This window comes from Capra hircus, chromosome 12 (assembly GCF_001704415.2).
Source record: "Capra hircus breed San Clemente chromosome 12, ASM170441v1, whole genome shotgun sequence".
Classification (NCBI taxonomy): Eukaryota; Metazoa; Chordata; class Mammalia; order Artiodactyla; family Bovidae; genus Capra; species Capra hircus.
In genome coordinates, this window is record NC_030819.1 from 13,832,094 (window position 1) to 13,852,459 (window position 20,366).

A 20,366-nucleotide genomic window follows, 5' to 3' on the forward strand; every position below is an offset into this window, starting at 1 on the left:
GTTTTGTGGTGTGGGGTTTGTTTTTTGGTGTTGTGTATTGAGTGTGTTTTTTTTGTTTTCGTGTTTTGTGGTTTTTCTGGTTGTTTTTGTCGGTGGGTTTGGTTGTTTGCTTGTTTTTGTGTGGTTGTTTTTTGGTGCTGTTTGTTTTGTGTGGGTTGTTTGTTTTGGTTTTTGGTTGGTTTTTTGTGTTTTTGTTGGTGGGTGTTTTGGGTGGTGTTTGTTGTGTTTGTCTGGTTTGTGTTTTGTATGTGTTCTGTCTGTTTGTTTGTATGTAGTGGTTTGTTTGGGTTGGTGGGGGTTGGTTTTGGTTTTTGGGTGGTTGTTGGGTGGTTTTTGTGGGGGTTGGTGTTTTTGTGGGTGTTTTTGTTTGTTGGTTGGGTGGTGTTGGTTATTGCTTTATGGGCTGGTTTTTTTTTGGTTGTTTTTGGTTGTTGGATTGTTTTGTTATTTGGTGTTGGGTGTGCTGGGTGTTGGGTGGGTGGGCGTTGGGTGTGGTGGGTCTTGTTTGCTGGGGGTGTCGGTGTGGGTTCTTGGGGGATGGTTTTTTTGTTTTGGTTGTGGGTGGGGTTGGGTGGTTTGCTGTGGCTACAGTTTTTATGTAGATCTGATCTTTATTGTTTTTTATAGAAACAATCCCAGATGGTTGGTTCTGGTTCCAAAATCGGGAAAAGGAGTACGTTCAAGGGTGGTGCGTGTCCATATGTCATCCTGCTTATTTAACTTATATGCAAAGTACATCATGAGAAACTCTGCGGCTGGAATATGCCACAAGCTCGGAATCAAGATTGTCGGGAGAATCCCATCAATAACCTCAGATATGCAGATGACACCACCCTTATGGCAGAAAGTGAAGAAGAACTAAACAGCCTCTTGATGAAAGTGGAAGAGGAGAGTGCAAAAGGTGGCTTAAAACTCAACATTCAGAAAACTGGTCCCATGGCATCTGGTCTCATCACTTCATGTCAGATAGATGGGAAACAGTGGAAACAGTGGCTGACTTTATTTTTCTGGGCCCTCAAAGTCACTGCAGATGGTGACTGCAGCCATGAAATTAAAAGATGCTTGCTCCTTGGAACAAAAGTTATGACCAATCTAGACAGCATATTTATTTATTTATTTATTTTTCAGTTTTACTTATTTATTTTTACTTTACAATATTGTATTGGTTTTGTCATACATTGACATGAATCTGCCATGGGTGTACATGTGTTCCCCATCTGGAACCCTCCTCCCACTTCCCTCCCCATCCCATCCTTCTGAGTCATCCCAGTGCACCAGCCCCAAGCACCCTGTAGTATGCATCGAATCTGGACTGGCGATTTGTTTCACATATGATAATTTACATGTTTCAATGACATCCTCCCATATCATCCAGCCCTCCAACAGAGTCCAAAAGATTATTCTATACATCTGTGTCTCTTGCTGTGTTGCATACAGGATTATCATTACCATCTTTCTAAATTCTACATATATGCATTAGTACATAGCATATTTTAAAGCAGAGACATTACCTTGCAACAAATGTCCATCTAGTCAAAGATATGGTTTTTCCCGTAGTCACCTATGGATGTGATAGTTGGACCATAAAGAAAGCTGAGCACTGAAGAATTGATGCTTTTGAACTATGGTGTTGGAGGAGACTCTTGAGAGTCCCTCGGACCGCAAGGAGATCCAACCAGTCCAACCTAAGGAAATAAGTCCTGAATATTCATTGGAAGGACTGATGTTGAAGCTGAAACTCCAATACTTTGGCCATCTGATGTGAAGAACTGAGTCATTTGAAAATACCCTGATGCTGGGAAAGATTGAAGGTGGGATTAGAAGGGAATGACAGAGGATGAGATGGTTGGATGGCATAACTGACTCAATGGACAAAAGTTTGAGTAAACTCTGGGAGTTGGTGATGGACATGGAGGTCTGCATGCTTCAGTCCATGGTGTCGCAAAGAGTCGGACATGACTGAGTAACTGAACTGAATGAAAAGAGCACTGAATCTCCTGTTAGAGAGGTTAAGATACTTCTTGAATTTGGCTGTGGTTGTAGTTTACTATTCTGAGAGTGAAAGGCTGGCAAAAAGAGCTGCTACATAAGCAGCTTTAGCAAAGCTGCTTTGCATAGAAGAAATCTGTAGAAATCCAGTTTTCTCTTTGGATAAGAGTAAAGAAGCAAGAAAGAAATTGGGCTCCAAATTCCAGTGATCACAGCCTGGCATAGCACACAGAGTAGCCCAGTCTGAACTGCTGAGGATCTGAATCTCTTTTGTCACAATTTATCTTTTCTTGTTTCTTTCTCTTTTTCCCCACTGCCTACCTTTCAGCAACTTGATTGCTCATTAATATGTCCACTAATTGAAAGCTGAAGGAGAGGAAGGGGCTCTTAACTCTGCCCTTCTACCTGTTAGTGGCTTTGCTTAATAGTTTCAGAGGGAAGGAAGGGTCTGAAACAATTGGCCTAAATGATGTACCTAGGAAAGCAGTTTTGATATTAAGTGTTTTCCTGGTAGCTTAGACAGTAAAGAATATGCCTCCAATGCAGGAGACCCAGGTTCCATCCCTAGGTTGGGAAGATCCCCCAGAGAAGAGAATGTCTGCCCACTCCAGTATTCTTGCCTAGAGAAATCCCATGGACAGAGGAGCCTGGTGAGCTACAGTCCATGGGGTCGCAAAGAGTCAGGCATGACTGAATGACTAACACTACTACTACTACTGGAGTAAATGTATCTTAAGAAAATATGCTGAAACTAAGCAAGACACAGGTCGTTTTTCACATCTAGGTATTGTACTTAATCCATCCCATGTTATTTAGTGGGAAATGTTTATTAAGTCTCATAAAGGCCATTTTCTCACTAATCTTTCATTAAATACTGTGCATCACTGCTAAGGGCAGCTTTCTCAAAAGAGGTCAAGAAAAATTGAATCTGTCACATCCACCTAGTTATTAAAATGTCCTATAATTTGGCATGCCAGTTTAGATGTCCCGGATGTGCAATTTTACTTAAATATAGAACATATAACTACTCCTCTCGATATTGAAGAAGAAAAAACACAATTTTAAAACACAAGTCTCTCTAATGCCAAAGACTAAGTAAATAAGTACATGAAATTGGGGCAGGAGACAGATGGGCCCCAGGCTGCCCAGCTGGAGTTTTTCCTCTCTGGACAGATACTCCAAGAAGAAGACAATAGCAGGAGGGAGGAAAAGCTGAGCCCTGTCCAGATAAAAGATAAACAGGCCACATTTTCTCATTTTCAAGGTCAAAGAGACCTTCCTACCTACACATGTGCAGAAATGTTCCTTGGGGGTCGAAAAGGAAGGGGTCACCACACCACTGTAGATGATGTCAACCTACCTATAAGCCTCTTCTCTAGGATCCATCTTGGCTAAGGGCTGTATGCACACACATGGGAGGACCTTGAGATAAACCAAGTATAAACTAGAGTCAGATAAAACAAGATGACTGGCCAAAGGAAACCCAGAAAAAATGTCCCATATAAGTGATTTTACCTATCACAAGTGTACCACTCTTTTTCTGAGCCTGCCCATGTGACTATCTACATGTTATCATTTTCCCTCCTACCAAGCACTTTACTTGTTTCACTACTTTCCATCTGCTTGTGTAAATTCATTTATACAGAGTCAGAAGTCCAGGGCCTTTTCACTGGCTACTGGCCCTTGAGACCTAGTGCCTGGCATTCAGAGCTTTCTATGCCTCAGTCGCACTTCAATCTCTGTTCAGGGAACCAAAATCCTTTTTCAAGCCTCTGCAGGCTGAGGCCACCTGAGATCAAAAGGTACATTACTTCATACAATGAACAACTTTATATTCTGCAAAAGCAACAACTTTTAAAAGTCACCACTTCAGAGTTGGTGAAAATGAGTTCTCTGACTATAAAGACTTTATATATTTAACTGAAAATATTATTAATATTTTGTCCTTGTCCAACTTTCTACTTTATTTATTCAAATTTGAATGAATAATAAATCTTCCAATTTATTTCAGATTGTCTAAAACACATAAATGCCACTGAGATGAGTAGTTCTTAGAATTAGCTAATATCTAAATACTCAAAGCCAGAAAAAAAAAAAAATGTAATGCTCTCAAAAGTGATAGGATTAATAATATAAATGGTAGAAAGATCATTTTGATCAAAATACTTTGAACCTTTTAAGTATTAGTGCCTCCTAAAAATTGGCACTTGCCTTCTGCTTCTACAAGAACTAGGTCACAAACTACCTTAGCCACTGACCTTCAACACATCCTAAAAGGAGTACAGGGTGGAGACTCAGAATGAGACACTCTGTGCCCTGGGAAAAATTGGCAGAATAGGCATTCAGATACTTTTAGATATTTTTAGGAAAAGACTTTTAAGAGCCCAATTCTTGAATCTGTTCATATCTAGCCCCATTCTTGCATGTCCTCATATCTAGAAAAGCACTAAAATCATTAACAGCAGTATTTGCTCTTCATGATTAGCAATAAGTCTCTGCCAGAAGGTGTTCTTGGCTGCATATACCCCTCTTCACAATCACATATAACACTGACCTTTCCTTCAACTCTTTGGAGTAGTTTCTCAGAGCCATCTGAAATGCTGTCTCCTGGGCTGTAGTCCTCATTTTGCCTCATATGTAACAACTTACAATTCTCACACTGTACATGTTTTTATTGTTGACATTACTAACTCATTATATTTTATAAGGGGAGTTTTCAGTTTTAGGTGGGGGAATGACAGAAGTGTGATAGTTTGTTGCAATGCTTGATAATTTATAAGAACTTAAAATTTAACTTTTTTAACAATTTAAAGATGAGAAAGATTGAGGGCAGGAGGAGAAAGGGACAACAGAGGATGAGATGGTTGGATGGCACCACTGACTCGATGGACATGGGTATGGGTGAACTCTGGGAGTTGGTGATGGACAGGGAGGCCTAGCGTGCTGTGGTTCATGGGGTTGCAAAGAGTTGGACATGACTGAGCGACTGAACTGAACACTTTAAAAATGCAAATACAATATACTTCATTAATACTTTTTTGATAGGCATTAAAACAAGATACAGTACCTTAAAGTGAACTGCATTAATACAGCTCCAATTGAACAGATTCACAAGGTTTGAGAGATGGGATGCCCTCGCATATAAATGGAGTATAACAAAGGTTATGGTGACCATCAGATCCATAAAATCATCCCATAACTAAAACAGCAGTCTTTGGATTTGAAATAGAAAATAAAAATAGCTGTGAGTTGAGGATTTAGTGTTTCATATGCTTTATAATCATCATTGTTAATTCTCAAGAATGTCTTTCAAGAGTAGACAAACAAGGTTCATGATTTCCATCAATCCACTCTTCCATTTATTGCTTCCATCTTCCCTATCCATTCATCCATCCTGTAAGCACTGAATATCTATCACCAAAGCACTGCTCTAGGAATGGGAGATTCAAAGATGAGCGAGACAGTCTATCAAGAAGTTCACAGCCAGACACAGATGAAGACTGATGTGCAGTTAAATACCTTGGCCAAGGCAGTAGACTCAGCAGATGGCAGAGCTGGGATTTGAATCTAGGACTGAACTTTCATTACTTTCTCTGCGTGTGAGTTACAAGTAAAAGACACCATCAAATAACTTACCATCAGAAGTAAAATAAGAGACATGAGAAGTTTAATATTCAATATTCTAAAATATCTTTCCATATGGGTAATACCTTATATTAACTTTGTTTATAATTTAAGAAAATGCTCATGTAAACATAAACATTTCTCCTGTCTACTTTTCAACTCTAATTTTATTATAATCAGGCACAAATTATTTACTGTGTGCCTGGTATGTATTCACAGAAAAAGAAAACTAGTCTTATTTAACTTTCATGATCAATAAATATGAAATGGCACACAGTCAAAACATATTTGAGGAAAACTTAAGTCAATTTTCATTAGTTTCTAAATTTATTCAGCAAACATTTACTGCATATTTAACTGCATTGATAGCACTATGTTAGATGCTCTAGAAGAGGAAAACACATATGTCAGGGAGCCTATACTGAAAGGAGAGAGAGAAGAAAATACTTAAGTGTCTATAATGCAAGAAAAAAAAATGCATGACAAGGAGGAGTTGGGTAAAAGAAAAGATGATTTCTGGCCAGAGGTTTGGAGGACAAGCTTCAAGGAGGATGGAGGGCAGAGAGCTGGGCCCTGAAGAATGAATAGCCTTGAACGTGCAGAATGGAGGTGGGTGGGTGGTCAGTGGTTATTCCAGACACCGGCAACCAAATGGACCAAGAGGGTTGGTTGCTAGCCTGGGATCTCCTCAAGAGCAGGTTTATATGGTTTTCCATGGTCACTTTTCATCTCAGGGCTTTGACATTGTACATGACAGGAATCAGGCACAAAATACATGCTAATTAAAAGTTAAAAACAAAAGAAACTTAATTCAGGGTGGGACACGGTGACTGCCCAGTGGTGTAGTTTGGCAAGACTATAGGGTACGGTCAAGGAAGAACTGAATATAGCTGGCAAGGGAAGCCACTGAGGCAGTGGGATACAGGGATGACAGGATTAGGGATGTGGACTTGGAGGACCACATGCCTGATGGTTGTGGGCAAGAGAGAGAGTGAAAGGGAAAATGCAAGACAAACAAGCCAGTGGTGAACATGAAGAATGTTGGAAAAGAAGAAAGGAAAGGGGCAGTCAGAGAGGAGGGGGCAGTGACAGGAACAGAGTGCAGTGTGGTCAAGGCTCATGTCAGGAGCTACAAGAGTTGCACTGGAACATAGACTGAAAAAAAGCCAGGATAGAATTTTACCAACTTAGCCTCTATGCCTACAAGTTTTGCAAAAGAGTCTAGGTATTTCAGAACACATAAACATAAAGCAACTCTAAATTTACATACAGAAAGACAAGCACAATTTTTAATTTTTATTTTAACATTTTATATCTATAAGAAAATGTTCCTATAATCTCTCACTCTTTCCCCACTCTTCCTGTAACCCAAGTTGAACTAAACTGAGCCACACATTTAAGTTAGTGTGATAACAATCCCTTGATCCCAGAAACTCTCTAGGAATGCCAATCTCAATTCATGGGGTCTCAAGGAGTCGGACACGACTGAGCGACTGAACTGAACTGAACTGATTGCAAAATAATTTGATTCATTTTCTATTTTTTTAATTTTTTACTTTATATGGGAGTATATTTACTTTTATTTTTTATTATATTGGAATATAGTTGATTAACAATGTTGTGGTAGTTTCAGGTTTACAGCAAAGTGAATCAGATATATATATATATACACACATATACATGTATCCATTATTTTCCAAAACTTTTTCCTATTCAAGTCATCATAGAACATTGAACAGAGTTGCCTATGCTATACAGTAGGTCCTTGTTGGCCATCTTTTTTAAATAGAGCAGTATATGCATGTCATTCCCAAACTCTCAATCTATCCCTCCCTGCACAATTCTCCTGGGTAACCATAAATTTGGTCTCTGGTCTAGATGTTAGTGAGTCTGTTTCTATTTTGTAAATAAGTTCATTTGTATCACTTTATTTTTTCAAGATTCTGCATGTAAGCCATATCTTATGATATTTGTCTTTCTTTGCCTGACTTCATTGAATATGATAATCTCCTGGACCATCTATGTTGCTGCAAATAGCATTATTTCATTCTTTTTTATATCTCAGTACTATTCCATTGTGGGCTTCTCTGGTGGCTCAGATGGTAAAGAATCTACCTGCAATGCAGGAGACCAGGGTTTGATCCCTGGGTTGGGAAGAACCCCTGAAGGAGGGCATAGCAACCCACTCCAGTATTCTTGCTGGGAGAATCCCCACGGACAGAGGAGCCTGGCAGGCTACAGTCCATGAGGTCACAAAGAGTCAGATACGACTGAGCGACTAAGCAAAGCACAGCACAGCACAATATTCCATTGTATATATGTATCACATCTTCTTTATCTATTCATCTGACAATTGACATTTGGGTTGCTTCCATGTCTTGACTATTGTAAACAGTGTTTCAGTGATCACTGGGGTGCAGATATCCATGTTTTTTTCCGGGTATATGCCCAGGAGTGGAACTGTTGGATCATACAGGGGCTGTTTTTAGCTTCTTATGGAACCTCCATAGTTTTTCTTCATTTGTTTGTTTGTTGCTGTGCTGGGTCTGAGTTGTGGCAGGAGGGATCATCGTTGTGATGCACAGGCTCAGTAGTTGTGGCATGTGGGCTTAGTCGCCTGCAGCATGTGGGACTTTAGTTCCCCAACTAGGGATGGAAACCAAGTCCTCTACATTGGAAGGCAGATTCTTTACCACTGAGCCACCAGGAAAATCCCTCCAGTTTTTTTATAGTGTCTGTACAAATTTACATTCCACCAACAACTTAGGAGGGCTCCCTTTTCTCTACACCCTCTCTAGTATTTATCTATAGATTTTTTGATGTTCATCATTCTGACTGGTTTGAGATCTCACTGCAGTTTTGATTTGCATGTCTCAACTCAGCAGTGTCCATCAGACTGGAAAAGGTCAGTTTTCATTCCAATTTCAAAGAATGGCAATGCCAAAGAATGTTCAAACTACCACACAATTGCACTCATTTAACATCCCAGCAAGGTCATGCTCAAAATCCTCCAAGCTAGGCTTCAACAGAATGTGAACCAAGAAATTCCAGGTGTTCAAGCTAGATTTAGAGAAGGCAGAGGAACCAGAGGTCAAATTGCCAACATCCACTGGATCATAGAAAAAGCAAGAGAATTCCAGAAAAACATCTACTTCTGCTTCAATTGACTACTGTAAAGCTTTTGATTATGTGAATCACAACAAACTGTGGAAAATTCTTAAAGCAATGAGAATACCTTACCTGCCTCCTGAGAAACCTGTATGCAGGTTAAGGAGCAACAGTCAGATGGACACGGAACAACACACTGGTTCCATATTGGGAAAGGAGTACGTCAAGGTTGTATATTGTCACCCTGCTCATTTAACCAATATGCAGAGTACATCATGTGAAATGCTGGGCTGGATGAAGTTCAAGGTAGAATCAAGATTTTTGGGAGAAATATCAATAATCTCAGATATTCAGATGATACCACCCTAATTGCAGAAAGCAAAGAGGAACCAAAGAACCTCTTGATGAAAGTAAAAGAGGAAAGTGAAAAAACTGGCTTAAAACTCAACATTCAAAAAACTAAGATCATGGCATCTGGTCCCATCACTTCATGGCAAATAGATGAGGAAACAACAGAAAAAGTGACAGATTTTATTGGGCTCCAAAGTCACTGCAGATGGTGACTGCAGCCATGAAGTTAAAAAATGCTTGCTCCTTGGAAGAAAAGTTATGACAAACCTAGACAGTGTATTCAAAAGCAGAGACATCGCTTCACCGACAAAGGTCCATATAGGCAAACCTATGGTTTTTCCAGTAGTCATGTACAGATGTGATAGTTGGACCACAAAGAAGACTGAGTGCACAAGAATCAATGCTTTTAAACTGTGGTGCCGGAGAAGACTCTTGAGAGTCCCTGGGACAGCAAGGAGATCAAACCAGTTCATCCTAAAGGAAATAAACCCTGAATATTCATTGGAAGGACTGATGCTGAAGCTGAAACTCCAAAACTTGGCCACCTGATGCAAAAAGCTGACTCATTAGAAAACACCCTGATGCTGGAAAAGATTGAGGGCAATAGGAGAAGGGGACGACAGAGAATGATTCAGTTGGATGGCATCACTGACTTGATGTACATGAGTTTGAACAAACTCTGGGAGATAGTGAAGGACAGGGAAGCCTGGTGTGCTACAGTTCATGGGCTGGTAGTCAGACACAACTGAATGGCTACACAACAATGAAAGCACTTGGAAATATATGACCATAGGGACAACACTTTGGGTTATGTCCTTCATCAGCATCTATCACTTACCCAGCCACTCCCCCAAACTGGCTGTCTGCCCTGTTGAGCATTAGGCTTACAGCTCATTGAGTTAACTTATATCCTCAAAGCTTTTGGAACAGATAATCACTTGCTTTCTGGACAGAAGCCTTGGAGATATTGCAGGTTCAGTTTCAGAACACCACAATGAAATGAATATCACAATAAAGAGTCACATAAATTTCCTGGTTTCCCAGAGCATAAAGAAGTTAAGTTTATACCACACTGTAGCCTATTAAGTGTGTAATAACATTATGACTGAAAAAAACAATGTGCAGACCTTAATTTAAAACTATTTTACTGCTAAACAATGTTAAACATCATCTGAGCCTTCAGTAAGTTATAGTAGTAACATTAAAGTTCACTGGTCACAAATCACCATAAAAAAGTAATGATAGTGAAAAACTTTGAAATATTGTGAGAATTAGCAAAATGTGACACAGAGACTTGGGGTGAGCAAATGTTGTTTTTAAAAAATGGCACCAATAGACTTACTTGATGTAGGGTTGTGACAAACATCCAATTAAAAAAAAAAAAGTCAGTATCTGTGAAGTGCAATAAAACAAGATATGCCTATATTTCTTTTTACTTTTCTTTAAACTGAAGTATAGCTGATTTATAATGTTTAAAGTATACAGCAAAGTGATTAAGTTGTACATATATAAATATAGAGAGAGACAGATTATATATATATTTTTCAGATTTTTATCTATTACAGGTTATTACAAGATATTGAAAATAGTTACTTGTGCTATAGAGTAGGTCCTGTTGTTTATATGTAGTAGTATGTATCTATTAATCCCAAATTCCTAATTTATCCATCCCCCATATTCCTGTATTTCTAAATCAATCAAGAAAAACAGGTGCCTTGAAAGTCAAAGTTTTGAGAAAGAACAATACTTATGGTGTTTTTGCTGATTAAAAGTCGACTGGTAATCCAAAGCTCTAGAAAAAAATACAAGGTTTACACCTGGGGTGGGTGTAGAACAGAGGACAATTCTCCAGCCCTGAAGCTGGAGGATGCATGTCTCTTGTTTCTATTCCTACCAGAGGAGTCAGCAGCTGCAACCAGGTCAGACCAAGAGGTAAACAAATGGCCAGGTTTACATCTCCTACTGGGACCTCCTTTTGACATCACTGTTGAACTTGCCAAGAGAGCCTTAAACTGAAGGTCTCCCAAAACAGAAGCAGGAAGGTCAGCTCCACAGGGAAGGGCAAGGCATCGTGGAAAACAAGGTCATCATGTCAGGCTCCAAAGAGAACCCTTGTATTTCCCTTCTCTTCCCTCAGATCCCATGTTCAGTCCATCACTTGGCTCCACTTCAGTGTCTATCCCAAATCTAGCCATCTCACAATTTCCACTGCAGGGACATTAGTCTAAGCCACCAACAGCTGAGAAAGGACACACTGTAAGAGACTGCATTTGGAGACCTGAAAGATCATCAGCATGCTTTTAGCTGTAAAGGAAGGAGGGGAAGCAGAGAGGGATAAAACTAGAAAGGTGGGGAAGAGCCAGGCTGTAAACTGTTTTGTAAAACTAGGTTAAGGACTTTTTTTTTTTTTTTTCACTTTATTTTACTTTACAATACTGTATTGGTTTTGCCATACATTGACATTAATCCACCATGGGTGTACATGCGATCCCAAACATGAACTCCCCTCCCACCTCCCTCCCCACAACATCCCTCTGGGTCATCCCCGTGCACCAGCCCCAAGCATGCTGTATCCTGCATTGGACATAGACTGGTGATTCGATTCTTACATGATAGACATATTGACAAAGAGGGAAAAATCTGAGGTTACATCTCTGACTCAATGGACATGAGTCTGAGTAAACTCTAGAGTTGGTGATGGACAGGGAGGCTTGGCGTGCTGCAATCCATGGGGTCGCAAAGAGTCGGACACAACTGAGCGACTGAACTGAACTGACTGGTAAGTAAAACATTAAACAAATGGACATATTTTGATAATGGCAACAAAGATGATTGATTACGGAGCTACTTGTGAACTAGACATTTACAACTATGGATCAAGTACTGATAGATAAAGACGTAGAACTAAGCAACTGACAGGTCTGCCAAATGCTGCCATTTTTTACTGTTTCCTTAACCAATCATACATTCCAAAGTGAAAGTATTAGTTACTCAGTTGTGTCCAACTCCTTGTGACCTCAAGGACTGTAGCCTACCAGGCTCTACTGTCCGTGGGATTTTCCAGGCAAGAACACTGGAGTGGGTTGCCATTCCCTTCTCTAGGGAATCTTCTTGACCCAGGGATCAAACTCAGGTCTCTTGCATTGCAGACAGATTCTTTACCATCTGAGCTACCAGAGAGGCTACATTCCAAGGTGCCATTATGTATAAGAATTGGGTAGTAATAGGAAGCTGCTTCCATGAATGCTGTAATACCAAAACCCAAAAATACATCTCCAGGCTACATTTAGAAGCAAAGACTTTATTCGCACCAGAGATCAAGTCATCTTTCTGTTGCTGCCTCTAAAGCTTGACTAAAGGTTTCAAAGGGGAAATTTCACAGCATCATTCATTCCTTGTGAAAGAAGTATGCCTTTTTGAGGCAGTCTGAAAAATTCAGTGCTGAGACGTGAGAATAACAAAGTGACAGGTAAAGAGTAGAAATAAAAGGTTACTTTTCCGATTAGCAGTCAAGAACAAAAACAAAGGACTAAGAATGCTTGATGCTAAACAAAGTTGTTGGCATTTCAAAGTCACTGTCCTAAAATCTTGGAATGTCCCCAGGTCCCTCACAAAACTCTTCACGAGAGGCCTGCTTCCAACTGAAATGTTTTAGTTTAGATGACCAGACACTGCTTGGAACCTAGAGCATCCCTTTGGTTGCAGATGCCCCACTTTTGTCATTTGCCTCTCCAGAGCTCACTCCTAAGTATGACCAGCTCAGAGGAATGAGGCCACAGGCACAGCCTCGATGCTGACAGTCTAGTATCTACTCAGTGTCCCCATTGGTGATCCCACCTGACAATGCATGGGGAGTACGGAGGGAGGTGATATTCCAGGAACTGTTCAAGAAGTCAATAGAGAGACCTCCATTATCCCTGGACGTAAGGAATTTTGAGTATTACCGACCATTGATTACTGATTATTACTTGTTTAGTATATAATGTTGGGAAAGATTGAAGGCAGGAGGAGGAGGGGATGAAAGAGGATGGGATGGTTAGATGGCATCACCAACTCCATGGACATGAGTTTGGGTAAACTCCAGGAGTTGGTGATGGACAGGGAGGCCTGGTGTGCTGTGGTTCATGGGGTTGCAAAGAGTCAGACACATCTGAGCTACTGAACTGAATTGAACTGAGTATATACTGACTGACCTGTTTAGTATAAAACATTGAAATAAAAGTTAACTCTGCTGCCTCTTAAGCACTGTGCAGGCTTTCTTTATCTATTTTCTTCATCTCTAATCAGCAACACTGGATACTGCAGGATCTCATGACAGCAGTTAGCAACTGTAATATGAGTAAGATCAGCTTGTTTCCACAGGCTGGAAATTAGCTTGAATACAACTTGAACTCCTTAGGGCTTATTTGCAGCCAAAGATTTCTCTTCGAGGAATGATTTTCCTTGTCATTTTATAAATCCACATCCAAGATCTATTGAAATTCAGCAACAGAGGGAAAAGAAAAAGAGAGAGAGGTAGAAAAAAGAGAGAAAAAAGGAAGGGAGGGAGGAAGGAGGAAAACAAAGCTAATGAAGGAAATACTAAATTTCTGAGGAAGAAAGAACAAATCAAAATTTCATGAAAGATACTAGACAGATATCTAAACACCAAACCTTAGAGTCTGCTCTGTGTGCTGAGTCCAGATTTACTATGTAAGAGACTTGCTAGTTGTTTATCTACAGTCTCTCAGCAGTGACCTAACTTTCTTTCTACACTATTTCATGATGCAGAGGCTGGCTCTTTGCAAAGCACATTTCAGAAACACTTTGACCCTGATAGCTTATTTGGTAAAGAATCCACCTTCAATGCAGGAGACCTCAGTTCAATTCCAGGGTTGGGAAGATCCCCTGGAGAAGGGATAGGGTAACCACTCCATTATTCTTGGGCTTCCCTTGTGGCTCAGCTGGTGAAGAATCGTCCTGCAATGCAGGAGACCTAGTTTCAATCCCTGGGTTGGGAAAGGAAAATCCCCTGGAGAATGGAAGGGCTACCTTCTTCAGTATTCTGACCTAGAGAAGTGACATGATTCAGTGACTTTCACTTATCACTTTTGGCCAGCTGGCTCATTGTTAGATCCTACCAGTAGGGAGCACTTGAGGGAAGCACAGAGCAAACAGACTATCTAGTTGCTGCTAATGCTGCAGTATCACCTCAGCACTGGGACCTGACTCCAGATTCCAGGTTCCATTAGCATGTGGAGAACCAGCCACATCCTGCTCCCCCACAAATATTACCAGCACCTGGGCAGTGACTGCTCCATGAAGGTCTGAGCATCGACTCTTTAGAGCCTTTCCTCTTGAGTACTTGGGTCTGGAGATTTGTCCTAGGACATGGCAGCTGCATGCTAAAATGACTAACCCTGTGTTTCTAACATTTCTAGCCCTCCAACTGCTAGGTGACATATTTCCTTTATTAAGTGTTTTCTGTGGAAATAGTTTGTCTTTCTCACCAGGCTCTTTCTTCTCATGGAATCCCCTCTGACACCAACAGCTAAGAAATTCTTCAACTTTAGCCAACAGCCTCCTGGTAATCTAAATCAAAGGCTATTTAAAAAAAAATCTATCATGCCATGTAGCTTGTGGGATCTTAGTTCTCCAACCAGGGATCAAACCTTGGCCATTTGCAGTGAGAGCATGAAGTCCTGATCAGTGGACAGCCAGGGAATTCCCAAACGTCTCATTTTTTGATTCTGGGAATCTAAAAATAATGAAACAACTGTGGCACAGTAAAAATGACCGTGTTCTACTACTCTAAAATATACAGACTTATCTTGGATTTGGCATATTTTCATTGTTGGCCATGTATAAGAAAAATGACAATGTAAATAAACTTTTAATGTGAAAATATGAAATTATTGGATATATTATTTAATAGCACATTCAGAAGGTATAAGTAAGTACTCAAGTTATTGTCAGGAATGGAGAAAAATTAAGAGAAAGTTCACTTATTACAGGTTCCCATAAAGTTTTACAAGGAAGGATATTTTGCAAAATTGAATGGAAATAACTGAAATTCCACAGGTAAGAGTCTTACCATTATCATGTCACTGTCAATAATGGTGCTCAATCTGTGTGTGATGGTTACCACAGTGCACTGGGCAAATTTCTTATGGATTGCTTTTTTTATTAACTCATCAGTTCTGGAATCAAAGAAGTTCAGTTTAGTTAGTAAAGACAGGAAAAGCAGACTTAAGACTTAAAAATCCATGCATTATGACTTAATCTTGTTCCTGAAAAAACTAAGTATAAAAAGTCTACTTACAAATTTACCATTTTTCATAAAGCAATGGGAAATATTCTTCCCTTGAAAGCTTGAAATTATCAGAAGCTAGATTTAGAAATTTTGCTCTTTTAGGAAGTCTCATAACAATATTAATACCATATAACATACTTTAGTTTCTTTGTTTTCTAGAATTAATCTTATCAAGAGATATCTTTGGGACAAAGAGAACACTTGAAAACATTTTTAAGCATCATCAAGCATTTTCCATTTACCACATTTAAAATTCAGATTCCAGGTTTCATGGCCCTCAGCCCCTTACCTTGGATCCACATTCGATGTGGCTTTGTCAATAATCAACATCTGATTTTTCTTGAGAATAACCCTGGCAAGACACACCAGTTGTCTCTGTCCAACACTCAAATTTGATCCTGTTTCTGCTAAGGCAGTATCCATTTTACCAGGAAGACCTTCTATGGTTTCTTTAAGTTGTACCTGTTGATACAGAAAGAAGAACATTTTCCTATATAAATTTATGCTGAAGGAGATAAGCCTCATATGTTAGAGTTTTGACATCCTCAGGACTTGTGTCTCTTACATGTACAGCCACCTAATGGGGAGAGCTCCTTCCAAGGAGCGTTCACTGAGAAAGATGGTGGAGTCAACTCAGGACAGAAAGATCTCAGTGTCCCCTATCCCTGCCATAGGACATCCACCAGAAACCTCACCAGGGATTATTTAAGGAAGTCTCTCAAGAAATGAAGCTATTTCTCCCAATCTGATCTAAACAGAAAAGTTAAAAGGATCTTTACAGTTTTTCCAAAGTATATTTTGCCTAGGTGCTACTACACTAAAGGAAAATTTTTTTAAACAAAATTATTGTAGGAAGTACAGTTCTATAAAGATATAATCTTATCAGTACTTTACCATTTTGGAAGAGCTAAAGGTTTAAAAAAATACAAATTCAAGCAGTGGCAAACTGTACCTCAAGTATTATTAAACCTGAAGCCAACTTTGGCTTTGGTTCCATCCCAAATTTAATCCCATATCGGTTTTACCAGTCAACTGGATTTTCTTCAATATCATAAAATGTTTTGCAGTGAGAAAACTCAGGAAAAACAGGATACAACATAACATCTTATTTCCCCCAGATCATGGGTATGGGTGGTGTTTATATTAATCTATTCTGAAAAAATTGCAATCATTCTGTATAGTAGGCTCCAGTTTCAGAGAAACAGACATAGAGAACAGACCTATGGACATTGTGGTAGGGAAAGAAGGAGAAGGGGAGATGTATGGAGAGAGTAACATGGAAATTTTCAATACCATATGTAAAATAGATAACCAATGGGAATTTGCTGTATGACTCAGGGAACTCAAACAGGGGCTCTGTAACAGGCTGAAGGGTAAGTTGGGGAGGAAGATGGGAGAGAGGTTCAGGAGGGAGGGGACATGAGTGTAACTATGGCTGATTCCTGTTGATGTATGACAGAAAACCACAAAATTCTGTAAAGCAATTATTCTTCAATAAAAAGAATTTAAAAATTATAATCATAAGATTAAATAAAATAAACTTTTAACGCCAGAGATGATCTGAAAGTCATTGGTTGGTAGAAATCATTTCAATGAATATTTGTTTTGGAGAAATGTTATGGAATAACCAAACCCATACTATGCTTGAAGTTAAAAGCCAGGAGCCAGCATGGGAGATCCCACCCATGACAAGGTTATGCGAAGGAGACCTGACAAGCAAGGCTTCAGGACTAGAGGGACTCCCTGGGCCATCCCACCAATGACAAGGTAATGTGGAAGAGACCTGATGAGCAAGGCAGATCAGGACTCTAGGGACCCCCTGGACCTGCTCGAGCATCTACCCCAAAACCAGAGTCTGTCTTACTATTTTATGCCTTTCACTAACTCCTCTGTTACCAGTGGGGGGCTATCCCCAACCACCTTTCTCTGAAGGAAATCAACTTAGAGCTCTAGTGAATAAGTCTCCTGGGCATAATGAGAGTGTTTCAATTCAAACCCCTCTGATGGCTCTCTAACTTGCCTGACAGGTTTATCTGGACTTTTACAACTACGCATGTGATTGTTTACAGCCCCCCAACCACAAGAAGCACAGGAAGCTTAAATAAAGTCTTTCGAGGAGTTAAAGTACTGGTGAAGGGTTTCATTGTTGAGCCAATGCTTGCTGCCGAGTTTTCATATCTCTTATTCGTTGTGTGCCTGGGAATACATTGATTAATATAGTTGATATATAGGAAAATAAGCAGTAGCCTTGGCATTAATAACATTAGACCTTGAGTTAATGAATTTTCTCTCTTTGTTGTAACCCAATGTATCCTTGATCTATAAAGAATGTAACTTTATTTAGTGCTTTCTGAGAGTGGTGCCGGACTTTGGAAAGAACAACACTTTTAGAGAAAATAAGTTTTCTGGTTGATGGACCTTTATCAGAAGAAAGAATTGTAAAAGGTTAACAGGCCTCCTGGCCGGGAGATGATGTAAATCACTTAAGACCTGTGTATACAGATAGGTATGCTGAAAGAAAGCCTGGTCTCGATAAGGGTCAGGACTGCTGATCCTGCATGACTCTGCATCTTCCATTATTCTCTATGTACAACTTAAGGTATAAAAGCTCCTTTTGAAAATAAAGTTGCAGGCCTTGCTCACCAAAGCTTGGTCACCCCGTGTCGTTCGTTCTTTCTTTCTCTCTTTCTCTCCTTTTTAGGTTGACTCCCTGGAGCACAGTGGCAATCTGAGTTCACTTCTCTGCCCAGGCTTCTAAGACCCACCTGAGAAAGTGCCCAAGGAGGGGCACCTTCCACTATTCGAAAGGGTGCCTGTGGCCTACATGAACAGTGCAAGTCCGGTGCTGGGGCTTTATTGGCTTTCTGTGTAAACCAAGGAATATCAGCCTCTTTCTTTCCTCTATTTTCTTAACCATATAATTCTTTCCTTATCTTTTTCTCTATCTTGCTCAGTCACCGACGCCATCACACTTTGGCTAACCCTGGATCCAACTGGGGCTGGACCCCGGTAGTTAAAGAACAAAAAGTAAATATACTTCAGATTAAGAGACCAACAGATTGATGAGCAATGGCCAGTGAGCAGGGATCCATAATTACAGTGTCAAATAACAAAACACTAGGGGTGAAAGGGCAACATTTTCATGGTATCCTAAATGCTGGAGTATTTATATGAACATGATCCTGAATTATGCTGCTGATGGAGTTCAAGCTCAGAAAGAGGGAATTCTGATATGGGATTAAATATGGTATTGATATTTATAGAATCTAAAGGGTAAGATTTAGATTGTGATGCAAGTGCTTGTAGTGAAAATTATAAAATGGAAGATGTCAGCTTAGTCACCCCCTTTCCTCCATTACAAGGAAGAGGACTTAATGTTCTATCTATGAAATAAATTCATACATCTGCACCCAGTGATGGGACTAATCAAAGGTGTGACAGCAGCAAAGCATTTCCTTCTGAGCTGACATTAGTAATCTTCATACATCAAATTGTTCTTTCATAAGACTGATGTCTTAACTTTAAAGAAATAATCCCACACTTGCTCTCAATTTGGATGATATCTCATCACTAATCTGTTTTTTTGTGTGTTTTTTGTTTTTTCACTTTCCTTCAGGTTTTCCACTTTGGCCTACAAAGACTGAGGCTTTTGTAAGGTGAAAATGTTTTCCAGCTAACAATGCTTTCTGAGACTGTAAGAATGAGACTAACATGAAGATGAAATAATAAAGGTATGTACTTGCTAACATCATCAGAGTATAAAATGAGTCAGTATGTGTAGAGTTTGTAGTGGTTGATACAAAGAAATCAACAAATACTGCACTTTATTAATAATGCTGTTAGCTGGCCTCTCTTCATGTTCTGCTTTATTTTCTTCTTCACGTGTATCAGCACTGAAAATTTATTACACATGCATTGACTGGTTTTCCATCTTCTCCGCAAGAGTTTAAGCTAAATGGTAGAGACTTTATCAATTTTGATTACTGTGATGATCCTAGAGTCTGCAACTATGCCTGTCTAAAGGTCTCTCAATAAATATTTGTTGAATGTATGAAAGAAACTATAAGGGCATCTTATCTTGTGACATCTGTTCCTATAAACTAGGAAACAAATCCATACAGATAATTTATACATAATACTATTTTCTTACTAAAAGGAAGTGTAAAAAAATATATTATTCTAACAATTAACTGGCTCCAAGATACCATAACATCATAATGTAACGGTGGAAAGCATTTTAAAAGGCATTTTAAGGAAAACAGAGAGAATAATACTATTGAAAACTATATATCTCAGTATAAAATGCTTGAGATTGTTTTTGAGCTTGGGAAAGTAATAGGCTACAGCAAAACTGAAAGTAATAATCTGAATTTATAAGACAACCATTTCTATTATCATGATTTCACAGTAACCAACTATACATACTGTATCTACTAGCCAGGTGCCAATGCTCCTCACAGGAGATCGTGAAATGTCAGATGGTCTCCATATTTTGTAGAACCTTCCTACTTTTCAAAAGTAAAGGCTGGTGTGGGTTGGAAGAGACACTGAAATACAGTCAACAGACGGAGAAGAGCTTTTACTAGAGCAGGCCCAGCAGAAAAGGAAGTAAAGAGGGAGCCCGTTCACCTAAATACAAGGTCCCAGAAAATGGATGTGTGAGCTGTCTCCATAGCCAGGATTGAATCATGTGATTCCTGATGCATAGGCTGCTGACACCCAGATTTCTGAATCTTGGTTTCCTGTGTGATGAGACACACTTGTGTCCTAACAGAGATACTATCAACATGGAACATAACTGGGTTATTTCTTTACAGTTTCATAAGGCATGCCTTCCTTAGTTGTCTATTCCAGGATCAAACTGTTTTCTTTTTTAACAGAAGCAACATACCACTGATTATTTTCAAGAGTTTTTTTGTTTTTTTGTTTTTTTTTTAACTAGAGGATAATTGTTTCATAATGTTGTGGTGGTCTCTGTGATACATCAATGTGAATCAGTCAC

General features: G+C 39.5%; 1 protein-coding gene across 1 annotated transcript in view; it reads right to left on the reverse strand.

The window, feature by feature from the left end:
- Nucleotides 4,236-20,366, reverse strand: part of LOC108637251 (multidrug resistance-associated protein 4-like) — a gene marked incomplete at its 5' end in the record, with an annotated part of 78,344 nt that continues 62,213 nt past the window's right edge. The window contains 3 exon segments of the mRNA XM_018056293.1: nucleotides 4,236-4,259; nucleotides 15,146-15,251; nucleotides 15,654-15,826. Of these exon segments, the coding sequence (XP_017911782.1) occupies nucleotides 4,236-4,259; nucleotides 15,146-15,251; nucleotides 15,654-15,826 (303 nt within the window).